The following is a 15,724-nucleotide window of genomic DNA, read 5'->3' on the forward strand; positions in this document are numbered from 1 at the left end:
AACGTGATTGACGAGTACTCCCGGTTCCCATTCGCCATCCCCTGCCCTGACATGACTGCAACCACCTTCATCAAGGTCCTCCATAGTATCTTTACGCTGTTCGGGTTCCCCGCTTACATTCATAGTGATAGGGGGTCCTCCTTTATGAGCGACGAACTGCGTCAATTTCTGCTCAGCAAGGGCATCGCCTCGAGCAGGACAACCAGTTACAACCCCTGGGGTAACGGACAGGTAGAGAGGGAGAACAGAACGGTCTGGAAGACCGTCCTACTGGCCCTACGGTCCAGGAATCTCCCAGTCTCCCGCTGGCAGGAAGTCCTCCCGGATGCCCTCCACTCCATCCGGTCACTGCTGTGTACCAAGACCAACCAAACACCTCACAAACGTCTCCTTGTCTTCCCCAGGAAGTCCTCCTCTGGGACCTCGCTCCCGACCTGGCTGGCAGCTCCCGGACCCATCCTGCTCCGAAAACACATGCGGGCACACAAGTCGAACTCGTTGGTCGAGAGGGTCCATCTTCTCCACGCTAACTACTGCGCAGACGCTCCCTTCCCAGGTCAACCGGTTTCCCCACCAGCGCCGTCTAGGGGTGTTGAAGCTGCCACAGAGATTGAGGCCACGCTCCTGGAGTCACAGACGCCCGAGCCTCCACCGGCGTCACCACCAGAGCTTCAACGATCACAGAGGACGACCATGGCCCCCGGTCGACTGATTGCTTCATTTTTTAAAAAGTATATAGTTAATTGTGAATCTGTAAATAGTTACGACAGTAAGACAAAACGCTATACGGAGGTATTACGGTACCTCCATAACTATAATTTCTACCACGTTACCATGTTGTAATATCAAGCCACCACTCTTTTTTAACAGGGGGTGAATGTGGTAGTCTGTGTAGAGATATTACGGTACCTGGTAATGCTGGAACACCATTTGTAGATATTGTATGTTTCCAATTGGTCAAGCTGTATGGTAGCTCCGCCCTGCAAGGCGGGATTTAAGAGCACGTGCCACCCCAGCAGCCTTCTTTCTGTACCTGAGCTGCTGGGGAAAACATCTAGCTTATTAAAGCCTTCAGTTGGACTACAACCTCGCTTTAGTGGTCATTGATCGTGCATCACCCCTATTCCCCTTGCTGCTCGACAACTGCTACCCTGAGTCCTGACCAGCTGGCTGGGGCACTAACGACCTCCCTCGTGTCTTTTCTCGCCAATACCTCAAGCCATGGCGGTGCCTTGCACCTCACCTTGACAACCTCGCCTTGCTGCTGGTTCAGCTGCCTGGCTATGGACAGCCCATCCCACCTCAGCCCAGTCCTGGGGCTCGGGTCACCTCTGCCCCCATCGATGATGGCCTGCGTCCGAGTCCTGACCGGCTGGCTGGCTCATTCACAACCTCCGTCGTGACTTTTTTTGCCAGTTCACCAGTGTGGTACTCACCACTAACTGCATTAGATGTACATTAGATGTAGCACGGTGAGACTCCTGTACTAGAGGTACATGGGTAAATCCCTGCCTGCTGGCTCCGCCCAGTAGGCGGCGTATAAATGTGTGTGCTCGCCGGTGCTGCAGCCATTCTGGTAACAGCTACAGGTGGCACCACATCTTTGTTCAATAAAGCCTCGATTATCCACTACTCTCGTCTTTGTGGTAATTGATCATGCATTAATTTATTGAGCAAAGATTTTAAAACGACGGAACTTCGCATCAAGCCTGATCGCCTGCAGCTGAGCCCTCAAGCAGCCAATGCTACGTCCGCTTTTGACCACTGGCTAGCCTGCTTTGAAAGCTACCTCCGAACATCCGCTGAGGAACCCTCTGACTTGTAGAAGCTCCAAGTCCTCTATTCGCGGGTGAGCCCTGACATTTTTCCTCTCATCCGTATCCGCCCACTTACGCTGAAGCAATGGAGCTCCTGAAAGGACATTATGTTCGGCCGGTCAACAAACTATACGCCAGGCACCACCTGTCCACGAGACAGCAACTCCCCGGTGAGTCCCCAGACGATTTCTGGCATGCCTTGCACATCCTGGCGAGGAACTGTGACTGCCAGGCAGTTTCGGCAGTCCAGCATACAGAACTTTTAATCAGAGACGTTTTTGTTACAGGCATGGGGTCGGCGTACATCTGCCAGCGCCTATTGGAGGGGGGTAAGCTTGATCTTGCGGGAACCAGGCAGCTCGCGAACTCATTAACAGTGGCCTCCCATAATGTCCAGTCGTACGCCCCCGACCGCACGGCACCGTCATGGGCATCGAGGGCCCCACCAGCTACCGACCCAGCCCACCGCAAGCCTGCGCCACGCGGCAGCCAGCCAACCCTGGGGGGCCCAAATGCTACTTCTGCGGGCAGAACAAACACCCCCGGCAGCGCTGCCCGGCATGGAGCGCAACCTGCAACGGCTGCGGAAAGAAGGGACATTTTGCTGCTGTGTGCCAGGCCCGGTCAGTCGCCGCTGTTTCTAGGCCCAGCGTTCCTACACCCCCCACGTGCGGCACATGGGCGCTGCCATCGTCTTCTCTGCAGGCCGCCTGCGGCCCGTGGGCACCGCCATCTTCTTCTCCGCAGGCCACGTGTGGCCCGTGGGGGCAGCCATCTTCAATGCCGCCTGCCATGTGCGCCTAGTGGGCGCCGCCATCTTAGGCGCCATTTTGTACGGCGCCTCAGGACCCCTGCTCGTCGGGAAGCTCGGTTGGCTGCTCATTGCCTGCCACCACCGCTGACCAGCCCGGGGCCTCCCAGCAACAGCTGCAGCTTGCCTCGATCACCCTCGACAAGTCCCGGCCCCACAACCTCGCAACCGCAACGACAACGGTGAAAATCGATGGGCACAAGACTTCTTGCCTTTTTGACTCCAGGAGCACGGAAAGCTTCATCCACCCCACTACGGTAAGGCGCTGCTCCCTCGCAGTACACCCCGTTAGCCAGAAAATCTCCCTGGCCTACGGATCCCATTCCGTGGAAATCGGGGGGTACTGCATCGCGACCTTCACCGTCCAGGGTGTAGAGTTGAGCAACTTCCGGCTCTACGTCCTCCCCCACCTCTGCGCTTCCCTGTTACTTGGCCTGGGCTTCCAGTGCCACCTCCAAAGCTTAGCTTTAAAATTCGGCGGACCCCTACCCCCCCTCATCGTATGCGGCCTCACGACCCTTAAGATCGATCCACCTTCCTTGTTTGCAAACCTCACCTCGGATTGCAAACCTGTCGCCACCAGGAGCAGACGGTACAGCGCCCAGGACAGGACCTTCATCAGGTCGGAGGTTCAGCGGCTTCTGCGGGAAGGCATCATTGAGGCCAGCAACAGTCCCTGGAGAGCCCAAGCGGTAGCAGTAAAGACGGGAGAAACACAGGATGGTCATTGACTACAGTCAGACCATCAATCGGTACATGCAGCTCGACGTGTATCCCCTCCCACGCATATCGGACATGGTCAATCAGATTGCGCAGTACCGGGTCTTTTCCACAGTGGACCTGAAGTCCACTTACCACCAGCTCGCCATCCGCAAGGAGGACCGCCAATACACTGCGTTCGAAGCAGATGGCCACCTCTATCACTTCCTTAGGGTTCCCTTCGGCGTCACTAACGGGGTCTCGGTCTTCCAACGTGAGATGGACGAATGGTTGACAGGTACAGACTGCGGGCCACCTTCCCATACCTAGACAACGTCACCATCTGCGGCCACGATCAGCAGGACCACGACGCTAACATTCTCAAATTTCTCCACACCGCCAAACTCCTTAATCTCACGTACAATAAGGAGAAGTGCGTGTTCCGCACCAACCGCTTAGCCATCCTTGGCTATGTTGTGGAAAATGGAGTTCTAGGGCCTGACCCCGACCGCATGCGCCCCCTCATGGAACTCCCCCACTGCCCCAAGGCCCTGTAACAATGCCTGGGGTTCTTCTCCTATTATGCCCAGTGGGTCCCTAACTATGCGGACAAGGTCCCCACTCATTCAGTCCACAGTCTTTCCCCTGACGGTTGAGGCTCGCTAGGCCTTTAACCGCATCAAGGCAGATATCGCCAAGGCCACGATGCATGCGGTCGACAAGTCCCTCCCCTTTCAGGTCGAGAGCAATGCATCGGATGTAGCTCTGTCCGCCACCCTCAACCAGGAAGGCAGGCCCATGGTATTCTTTTCCCGCACCCTCCATGCCTCCTCTGTCGAAAAGGAGGCCCAGGCCATTGTGGAAGCTGTGCGGCATTGGAGGCATTATCTGGCCGGCAGGAGATTCACTCTCCTCACTGACCAACGGTCGGTTGCCTTCATGTTCAATAATACTCAGCGGGGCAAGATCAAAAACGATAAGATTTTGAGGTGAAGGATCGAGCTCTCCACCTATAATTACGAGATTTTATATCGCCCGAGAAGCTCAACGAGCCCCCCAATGCCCTATCCCGAGGTACAGGTGCCAGCGCACAAGTGGACCGATTCTGGGCTCTACACGATGGCCTCTGTCACCCGGGGGCCACCCGGTTCTTCCACTTCATCAAGGCCTGCAACCTGCCCTACTCCATTGAGGAGGTCAGGACTGTCACCAGAGACTGCCAGGTCTGTGTGGAGTGCAAACCGCACTTCTACCGGCCAGATCGCGCGCACTTAGTGAAGGCCACCTGCACCTATGAGCGGCTCAGCATGGACTTCAAAGGGCCCCTCCCCTCCACCGACCGAAACACGTACTTTCTGAACGTTGTCGACGAGTACTCCCGGTTTCTCTTCGCCATCCCATGCCCCGATATGACTTCTGCCATGGTCATTAAAGCACTCCACAGTATCTTCAACCTGTTCTGTTTCCCCGCTTACGTCCACAGCGATTGGGGATCCACCTTTATGAGCGATGAGCTGCGTCAGTTCCGGCTCAGCAAGGGCATTGCCTCGAGCAGGACAACCAGCTACAACCCCCGGGGAAATGGGCAGGTGGAGAGGGAGAACGGGACAGTCTGGAAGGCCGTCCTGCTGGCCCTACGGTCTAAGAATCTCCCGGTCTCCCGCTGGCAGGATGTCCTCCCCGATGCGCTCCACTCCATCAGATCGCTCCTCTGCACTGCAACTAACAAAACCCCCCATGAATGTCTCTTTGCCTTCCCCAGGAGGTCCACCTCTGGGGTCTCGCTCCCAACATGGCTGGCAGTTCCTGGACCCAAACACGTGCGGACCCATAAGTCGGACCCGTTGGTCGAAAGAGTCCAACTACTGCTGGCGAACCTGCAGTACGCCTACGTGGCGCACCCCGTCGGGCACCACGACACAGTCTCCCTCCGGGACCTGGCACCCACTGGATCCCCACCCACGGCCCACCACCCAACACCCCCCCTCATTTTGACCCTGCGCCACTCACCCTCCCCCCCAGCGCACCTCACCGCAGCCCCCGCCCCAGGAGGATCCGTCCTCCCACTGGTTCCACTCGGGGGCGATGAAGACGAGGACAACATACTCCCGGAGTCACCGGTGACCAAGTCGGCGCCGGCATCACCACCAGGACCGAGGCGATCACAGTGGAGGATCAAGGCCCTCGACAGACTGAACTTGTAAATTTTTCCACCACCCCCGCCGGACTCTTTTTTTTTAACAGGGGGTGAATGTGGTAGTCACCACTAACTGTATTAGATGTATATTAGATGTAGTACGGTAAGACTCCTGTACTAGAGGTACATGGATAAATCCCTGCCTGCTGGCTCCGCCCAGTAGGCGATGTATAAATGTGTCTGCTCACCGGTGCTGCTCCCATTCTGGTAGCAGCTACAGGAGGCCACACATCTTTGCTCAATAAAGCCTCGATTATTCACTACTCTCGTCTTTGTAGTAATTGTTAGTGCATCAACCAGGCCCTGGCCGTGCCTTGCACCTCACCACAATGACCTCAACTCGCTGCTAGTTGCCTGGCTGTAGCCTGCACAGCCCTCATCCGCCCTGGCCTGTGTGTCGAGACAACCATGCACCTCTTGACGACAGTTTGCTTCCAAATCCCGACCAGCTAGATGACTCACCACCTCCCTCCCTCATGGCTTTTACCCCCAATTCGAAAAAGGTAGTTAAGTAAACATCGGAGACCTTTGCCTTGACTGCTGCCTCTCTCTCTCCAAGTCACGTCAACGTTCACCAGTATTTTCGTGCTTACAGGGACTCAACTAATCAGAATCTGATGTCACTCTGCATTACCTGCTGCGACACCCATGAGCTTATCAGTAAATGCAGAACTATAAGGCTCTGATTGGTGCCCACAGACACCGGCCAACATGGGCAACCCCCATTGGTCAGGACTCTTTGCCTAGGCATGGTATGTTTCATTGTAAGTCCGCCTTTGCCGAGCAGTGCTGGGGGTAGTGCCAAGGGGAAGTGCCTGGGCAGTGCCAGGGTAATTCACGGGAATGACCCTGTTCCACCTGGGGGCTGTACTAACCTGTGCATTTCCGCCGGGTTCTGCTCGACAAGTGTACATCATGGGAAACCTGTCATGCTTCATGTCGGCATGCGCTCACACCGATGTGAATGGACAATTTAACGTTGCGGCACTCTCAGGCGTAAAGGCCTTATAATTATATTCAAATGGGTTTAGAGTTGGGATACCTGTTACATCATTGGTGGGGGCAAGGACAAAAGGACAATCGCAACGGGAAATCCTGCTGGCATAAATCCATTTTGGGATTCCTGTGGCATTGAATGCCCCCACCATCAATCGTGTCCCGCCCCCTCCAAAAAGGGAGTGCAAAATCCCTTCCATAGTTGTCTTACCAATAATTCCAATAGGTAGGTAATGATAACTAATAAAAAACTTGAAAATCCGCGGACCCTGAATTCTGTCTGCCTGAAGTCTCCACAGATGACTCTGATGGACCGACGGGCCTTCAGAGAGATGTATCCAATCTTGCATTATTATAGTCGGCACCTGTACCCCAATGGGTTCAACTTGGATGTCTTCACAGGGACCACGCTATTTGTCAGTACCACATCCCCAACCACCCCACCCCACAACCCGAAAAGAGGAAATATGTAAAGGGAGTCATTTTGCAATTTAAAACTGAATTCATCATTTGTAGAATGAGATGAAATCATTAGAATGGAAAGGAGCTCATGTGAAGCATTGGCAGTGGCATAAGGCTGAATGACCAGTTTCTGTCCTGTAAATTCTAGGCGTTTAAAATTTCTCCAGTTCAGACCATGAACCCAGAATAGGCCAACCATTGGGGCCCGATAGACAATTATAAGTTTTTTTAAATATATAATTTAATATAGGTGCAAAATGTATACAGCAGTGAGTTAATTGCAACCTTTAAAAGAAATGGAAATAAAACATAATTTGTTCTAGCAATTGAAAGATGAATGAATATTTATCTATTCTAAAAATGTATCTAAATATGATTTTGTTCAAAGTTATAAAGGGAAAGAAAAAAAGAACTTGCCCTTCATGACACTCAAAGCCAATGACATGCTTTTGAAGTGTGGTCGCTGTTGCAATGTAGGAAAAGTGGCACAAATTTATACACAACAAATTTACACAGGCAGTAATGTGATAACGACCAGATAATCTGTTTTACTGATGTAGGTTGAGGGGTAAGAACACTAATAGCTTCCCTGTTCATCTTCAAAATAGGCCCATGGGATTTTTGGCGTTCTGAAATAGCAGACGGGGAATCGGTTTAACATTTCAGCCGAGAGACAGTGCCTACCATAGTGCCGCATTCCCTTAGTTCTGCACTGGAATGTCAAGCTAGATTTTTATGCTCAAGTTTCTGGAATGGGACATGAACCCATAATCTTGTGATTGCTCAGCACTGAGTTACAGCTTCTAATTATTCGCCTGGATGCAGGCGGCATGCTGGAAATAAAATTGACTGAAAGGAGAAAAGGCTGAACCGTCTGCACAAAGTGAGAATCACCTACTTGCAAAGGATGCGCCAACAGTAGCAAACATAACTTGGTGCATGATTGTCCGATTGTATCGAAGGCTATGGAAAGTGCTCATCAATCTTGTTCAAGAACTGATCTTACGTGAGAGATTCACACTTTTTTGCGAGTTATGTTTCATCCATTGGAATTATACGATGAATTTTGTAATTCTGTGCTTCGTCAGGAAAAGCTCCTTACCGGGAAATCAAAGCTAGAAAACACACCTTTTAGATCTCCAACATATATTCGCAGAATTGACCTTTAATCACAAGGCAGAAACTATAACACACCTATTGCCTCTAAAGTCAGCTTCATGTGAAAGAGAGTCACTTGGCTGGATTCTCCACAGCCCACCGCTGATAGCTGAGTTCCCAATGCGGTGGAGAATCCAGATTCTGGCACCGATCCACTTCCATTGCTCCAGTTTCCCGCTGGTGGCGGCATCAAGGTCTCTTTTATGGAGGGGTTTCTGGTTGGGGGGGGTCTCTCTTATGGGAGGGGGGGATTTGGGGGCGTCTCTCTTATGGGAGGGGGGGATTTCTTATGGGGAGTCTCTGGTGGCATCTCTCTTATGGGGAAGAGTTTCTGGTGGGGGGCATTGGGGGTGTCTGGTGGGGGTGGGGTGGGCAGGATTTGCATTGTAATAATAATCTTTATTATTGTCACAAGTAGGCTTACATTAACACTGCAATGAAGTTACTGTGAAAAGCCCCTAGTCGCCACACTACCGCGCATGTTTGGGTACACAGAGGTAGAATTCAGAATGTCCAATTCACCTAACAAGCATGGCTTTCGGGACTTGTGGGAGGAAACCGGAGCACCTGGAGGAAACCCAAGCAGACAGGGGGAGAACGTGCAGACTCTGCACAGATAGTAGACCAAGCAGGAATCGAACCTTGGACCCTGGTGCTGTGAAGCACAATGCTAACCAGTGGGGGGAGTTTGAGGGCAACTCCCTAAAAAAGCTAGCCCTTTGGCCCACCACGAGGTCCATCATGCCAGGGCCACATTAGGATATTCCCACCCATGTGAGTCCCGGCTCAAAGATCCGGAGATTCACGCAGGCTCTGAGAATCTGGTGCCGAGCCTGTTAATAGGATGTAAATGGGTCAACAGCCGAGTAAAATCAATTTCACATTGATATGAATGAAAGCCTTGTAGATTCAAGATCTGAGGGGGTTTAATCCCAGCTGATGTGGTTTTCCCTTTCTAGGATTTACAGGTGCTGATTTCTCTGCCTGAGCCAGCAGGTGATTTGCACAGGTGAGTTTTAAGGCAATGAAGCTAATGTTTATAAACATCTAGCTATGATTGACAGCTCTTGGAGCATATCAATGACAGTTAAGTGCTTTCTGCAGAGTAAAAGAGGAAATGAGAGCCCTTAACTGGCTTTGATGTGCTCCAAGAACTGTTAATTATAGCTGGATGTTAATAAACATTGCAGATAGTTTCACAGCTGGCTACTTGAAAGCCACTCGAGCATGAAGGGAAATGAGATTAAACAATTCAGAAAATGTTCAAGCTGTCAATTACAATACATTAAAATACGGTTCACACTAATATGAATGAAAGCCTTGCAGATTAAAGGTTTGAGGGGATTTAATCCCAGCTGATGTTGTTTTCCCTTTCTAGTAACTTACTAATTTGCTTTCTCTGCCTGAGCCAGCATATGTATTGCAGAGGTGAGTTTTAAAGCAGTGATTCTTTTCATTGTCTCTGTCTGGATTGCTCTCTAGCTTCCAGGCAGGGGTCTCAGTAATGGGGGTGGGGTGGGGGGGAGGGGGGGAGGTGCGGGGGGTGCTTCCAGCAGGAGTCTCTCTTACAGGGAGCTTTCAGGAAGGAGTATCTGCAATGGAAGGCTTCCAGGCAGGGATATATCTTATGGGGTGGGTCTCTGATAGTGTCTTTCTTGTGGGGGTCTCTCTTTTTTTTGGGGGGGGGCTTCTGGTTGGGGTCTCTGCAATGGGGTATTTCTGGTGGGGAGCATGGGGGACTGGTGTGGGTCGGGTGGACAGGATTTGCACTCTGGGGGAGGGGGTGAGGGTAGCATTTTGATAGGGTTTAAGGGCAACTCTCTAAAAAAGTTGCCCCCTTGGCCCACCACAAGGTCCACTGTGCCAGGGCCATGCTGGGAAATTCTTGGTCACACAAATCCCGGTCCAGCAGCCCGGGGATTCATGCAGGCTTGGAGAATCTGGTGCCCAGAAAATAGGATACAAATGGGTCAACAGCCTAGTAAAATAAATTTCACACTGATAGGAATGAAAACATTAAAGATCTTGGGGGCGATTCTCCGACCCCCTGCCGGGCCGGCGAATCGCGGGGGGGGGGGGGGGGGGGGGGGGGCGTGAATTCCGCCCCACAGCCCTGACGCTGGCTGGCCGATTCTTCAGCGCCGGTTTTTTGGCGGGGGCAGAAATCGCGCTACGTCAGTCGGGGGCCATTGGCAGCGCCACCCCCCGGCGATTCTCTGGCCCGTGATGGGCAGAGTGGCCGCCTGTTTTTGGCGGGTCCCACCAGCGTAAAATACGCCAAGTATGTACTGGCGGGACCTGGCTCTGCGGGCGGCCTGCAGAGTCCTCGGGGGGGGGGGGGGAGATATGACCCCGGGGGGGACCCCCAGGGTGGCCTGGCCTGCGATCAGGGCCCACCGATCTGCGGGCGGGCCTGTGCCATGGGGGCACTCTTTCCCTCCACGATGGCCGGTGTAACAGTCTGTCATGGCCGGCGTGGAGAAGAACCCCCCTGCGTATGCGCTGGGATGACGCCAGCACACACTGGCGCTCCCGTGCATGCACCAACTCGCCTCGGCCGGCAGAGGCCCTTCGCCCTTCTGCGACGGCAGGCGCGGCGCCAACCCCGCCGGTGGCGGCCTAGCCCCTGAAGGTGCAGAGGATTTCGCACCTTCCGGGCGGTCTGACACCGGGGTAGTTCACGCCACTCCTCGGCGCCGGTACGGCCCATCTCGCCGGGTAGGGGAGAATCCCGCCACAAAGATCTGAGGGAGTTTAAACCCAGCTGATGTGGTTTTCCCTTACGAGGAATTTCTCTGCCTGAGCCAGCAGGCGTATTGCACAAGTGAAACTAACCACATATTTATAAACATCAAGCTATGAGTGACAGCTCTTAGAGCACATCAAAGGCAGTTAAGTGCATCCTGCAGGGAAAAGGGAGAAGTATGAGCAATTAACTGGCTTTGATGTGGTCCAAGAGCTGACAATTATAGCTAGATGTTTATAAACATTGTGGTTAGTTTCACAGCAGGCAACTTGAAATCCATTCAGGCATGAAGGGAAATGAAATTAAACAGTCCAGGCAGGTGACTTTGTGCACAAGCTGTCAATCACAGCCTAGTAAAATCAATTTCACATTTATATGAATGAAATCCTGGCAGATCAAATATTTGAGGGGGTTTAAACCGAGCTGATGTTGTTTCCCTTTCCAGGAATTTACAGGTGCTGCTTCCTCTGCCTGAGCCAGCAGGTGTATTGCACAGGTGAGTTTTAAAGCAGTGATTATTTTCCACTGTTTCTGTCTGGACTGCTCTTTAGCTTTCAGGCAGGGGTCTGTGTAATTACAAAGAACAAAGAAATGTACAGCACAGGAACAGGCCCTTTGGCCCTCCAAGCCCGTGCCGACCATGCTGCCCGACTAAACTACGATCTTCTACACTTCCTGGGTCTGTATCCCTCTATTCCCATCCTATTCATGTATTTGTCAAGATGCCCCTTAAATGTCACTATCGTAAATTGGGGGGAGGGGGCTTCCAGGCAGGGGTATATGTAATGGAGGGCTTTCAGGCAGGAGTCTCTCTAATGGGGGGCTTCCAGACAGGGGTTTGTGCAATGGGGGGGCTTCCAGGCAGGGTCTGTGTAATGGGGGGGGGGGGGGCGGTTCCAGGCACGGTTATATGTTAAGGAGTGCTTTCAGGCAGGAATCTCTGTAATGGGGCGCTTCCAGAAATGGGTCTCTCTTATGGGGGGCCTCTGGTGGGGGTCTCTCTTATGGGGGGGGGGGGGGTTCTGGTGGTGTTTTCTGCTATGGAGGGGTCTTTGTAGGGGCTGTCAGGTCACCCTTATACTATGGGGAGGGGGGACCCAAAAAATTTGTGATATGGGGGTGTGGAATTACATTGTGGAGAAGGGGGATGGGGCCCAGCTACCGGACCTCGCTATCGGGCCACCATTTTGATTGGGTGGCTCAATAGTGGAATTTGTGATGGAATCCCTCGCAATCTCCGCCATGCTTAAATTTGCATCGCAAGAAATAGTGAATCACCAACCGCGAGCCCAACTCTGAGCAAATTCATCTTCGACGGGAGAGTATAGTGTCCCAAATGGAGAAATCCCGTCACTGTGTTTTGTACAGTGGATTTGAGATAAAGGTTTATTGATTGTTTATCTTTTATTGCTGAATACACATAACAGTTATTCATATACCATTGAATCATTAACTTAAATTAGGATCACAGGTACAGGTATACTGATATCCCACAGGTCTACATGCAAGTTAATCATTCAATTTTCCCATGATCATCTTTGAGAGAACCTGCAACAGTCATTAATAAGGAATAGTTATTGCAAAATACATGTTAGTACGTGAGTAGCAGTAAAAGCAGAAAAGTTAATTAATACACTCTGAATGGTGATCATCTCCTACTCACACTTCGCTTTTAATTCAAAATGATGCAGAAGAAATATACAGCCAGAGATTTGCTCAAAACTCATCTCAATACAATAACTGCCAAAGTACTGAGGGGGGAAAAATCAGTTTGAAATGTCTCAATGTGACAATGGTGCCTATCTAATTGCATATAAAATAGTTGTGACTTGGGAAAGTGCAATTAAAGTAAGTTTAATAATAATTAAAGGAAAGAACATTTCAACATAAAACCAGACAATAATAGTGAAAGATTACAATTGAAGAGAGTACAAGAGAAGATATGTGGCTGGATTGGGTAACCGGGACCTCTGGCACATTGAGGTGAGAAAGTAGAAGAAGGAAATGGGCAGAGTAATGCGCAGGAGGAAGTAGAGCATGAGACGGTGTTACTGACCTCAGTACAGATGTACATTATGCAGATACATCTGGAAGTGACAACTCTGACCCATTCAATGCAGTGGTAGAAACTTGTGATTGGAGATTTTCACATAAAACTCAAACAGTTGTGACAACACCAATGTCTGCAGCAGACATTCAATCACTTAACCTTATCCCATACAGGGATCGATACAGCTGCAAACCTCTTCCTGGTAAAGTGACAGGCACAGCTGAAAACGTAGATAATGTGAAAACAAGCAACATCAAATGATTTACTGGAACATTTGTTGCCTTTTGAGACCTGACATCAGGCAGATTTTATATTAAACTGGTGAATAAAATGTAATAAACCTCTTCCTTACCTTTGCAACTGAGCTCAGGTAATAACAGATGTAAGCAGCACCGAATCCTAAAACAAGAGACAAACCTACCCCTGAACCTGACAGATTGATTTTGACCTGATTTTCTAAATACACTGTCAGATCTCTGGTCAATGTGTTCACATTCCATATCAGATCAATCATTGCTGTGCTACTGGTGAAAAATGAGGACTGGTTACCAGCACTTTGCACCAGAAGCAGAGAAGCTGTAATAGCAGATTCTTGCGTCCTTCAGCCCAACCCTCATACACTAGCACAACCCTCTTCAGTTTCTATTTATAGGCTTAAAGCTTTACTCAGCTGTTCAAATGCCACCTACTGGAGGGATAGCATCAAAATAACTACACTTTCCTCCCTCACTTTTCCAAACTACATTTCAATTAAAGGGCTTATTTCATTCTCAGACTTGAAGACACATTGGCCTGACTGTTAAAGAGTGATTGAATCACTGCTCATTGAAACAACAGATGATTATTTTCAGAGAAATTTCTAAACTACATCATAGAACATACAGTAAAGAAGAGATGTTATAATTTTAAATATTGTATAGAATCTGCATTTTACCCTATATAGGCAGCTACTCTGAAAAGTATTGAAGAGTCTTGAGACGCTCTCTCTTTCATTTTATCTTAAGTGCAATGATAACATTATAGTTTATAGACTGAGGACTCATCTTGAAGACACCATCGGGCCAAGTGATCATATTACACCATCCATTGGACTGCCGTTGCACTGTGCTGCCACATGTATAGTCATCCTCAGTAGCATTAAGCTATTCTAGGAATCTAAGAACAGAGGAACAGGAGTAGGCCATTTAGCCCCTTGAGCCAGTTCCACCATTGACTGAAATTATGCCTGATCTGTGGCTTACTACATATCGGGTGGGATTCTCCGTCGGCCGGCACCAAAATCGGAAAAAGTGATTGGGTGGACTTCCGGTGGTGGTGATGTGCTGAGTGGACACCCATCAGGTGGCTCTCCTCTCAATCGGACCCCAAATAGCAAATTTTCCAGGATTCTTGGCTCAAAAAACCACCCAAAAAGCATGAGTAGCTAAGAAGCAGAAGAGAAGATGCTGGAAATCTGAGGTCTCTATCTGCTTCAAGAAGACGGCCATCATCCCTGTACCAAAGAAAAGCCAGGCAGCATGCCTTAATGACTATTGTCCAGTGGCTCTGACAACCATCATCATGAAGTGCTTCGAAAGGTTCGTCATGGCACGAATCAACACCAGCCTCCCGGATTGCCTTGATCCACGACAGTTTGCCTACCGCTGCAACAGGTCCACAGCAGACACCATCTCCCTGGCCCTGCACTCAACACTGGAACACCTAGATAACAAAGACACCTATGTCAGATTCCTATTCATTGACTACAGCTCAGCCTTCAACATTATTATTCCGACGAAACTCCGTGGCCTCTGTTGCTCTTTTTAGCCTTAGTTTTATTAGCTCTGATTATGTCACCTTTGCTCACGAGTCGCCAGGTATCTTTCTGATACCGCCTGGTGGTTCAAGCTCGAGTTATGATTAATAAGTCAGCACACCACTTAGTAAGATTGAAATCAACGGTCATTTATTATATACAACAAGTAATGCTTACACAATAATCCTACTATCTATATAGAAACCTACCACTACTGGCCAATACTTAACTTTAGGAAGGGCCCACCAGGTCAGGGAAACGAATGGCTTATCGAATCGGATCTGGCCCGCGGGATTCAAAAAGGCTGATACAGGTCGATGGCTAGGAGTCTTTATCGGGTAGCGATCGCTGGAGTCAAACTTACAGTTTCTGGTTGATGTTCTTGCGAAGGCCTCGAGCAGGAGAAGAAGGGAGAGAGAGAGAGATCTGAACTTGGCCCCTCACTTTATAGGGCCCCGGGGCTTCCCGCCTCTCGGGGCGGCCCTTGACCCTGAGTCCCAAGTGATTGGACTTGTTCCCAATCACTGGGTTCGATATGTCCAATAACGGGGCGATTCCTCGATCGGGGGGTGGTCGTTCACCTGTCTTTGTTTCGGCCACTGCAGGCGCCGACAGGTCTGGCCCGGCATTCAATTGCTAATATGTTGCAATTGTTCCCAGGGATAGCCGATTAAACTGCAGATGTCTGGGTTGATGGGCTGCTAATGGTCTTGAGTATCGATCTGGGCCGACTTCCCCAGAGCCGAATACGCTATTCTGTCTGCAGCTGTCCGTTTGTGTCCTGTTGGCTGCTTTTCCCATCAGCCTTTTCGGTTAGCCATTTTAAATCGGGTTTTGGCCAAATTAATAGGGAATCAGCCATTTTAGGTGGCTACACCTCTGTGACTGGATTCTGAACTTCCTAACCCACAGACCACAATATGTAAGGATAGGCAACAACACCTCCACGATCATCCTCAACACCGATGCCCCACAAGGCTGTGTCCTCAGCCC

At 50.5% G+C, this 15,724-nt stretch overlaps 1 protein-coding gene across 2 annotated transcripts in view; it reads right to left on the reverse strand.

Moving 5' to 3' along the window:
* Positions 1–13,530, reverse strand: part of abhd3 (abhydrolase domain containing 3, phospholipase) — a 154,615-nt gene extending 141,085 nt beyond the window's left edge. For both annotated transcript variants that reach the window (XM_072467891.1, XM_072467889.1), the window contains exon 1: positions 13,289–13,530. In XM_072467891.1, coding sequence (XP_072323992.1) covers positions 13,289–13,450 — 162 coding nt within the window. In that variant the 5' untranslated portion in view covers positions 13,451–13,530. The remainder of the gene's footprint in view (positions 1–13,288) is intronic.
* Positions 13,531–15,724: the final 2,194 nt, after the last annotated feature.

Source organism: Scyliorhinus torazame, chromosome 11 (genome assembly GCF_047496885.1).
Source record: "Scyliorhinus torazame isolate Kashiwa2021f chromosome 11, sScyTor2.1, whole genome shotgun sequence".
NCBI lineage: Eukaryota > Metazoa > Chordata > Chondrichthyes > Carcharhiniformes > Scyliorhinidae > Scyliorhinus > Scyliorhinus torazame.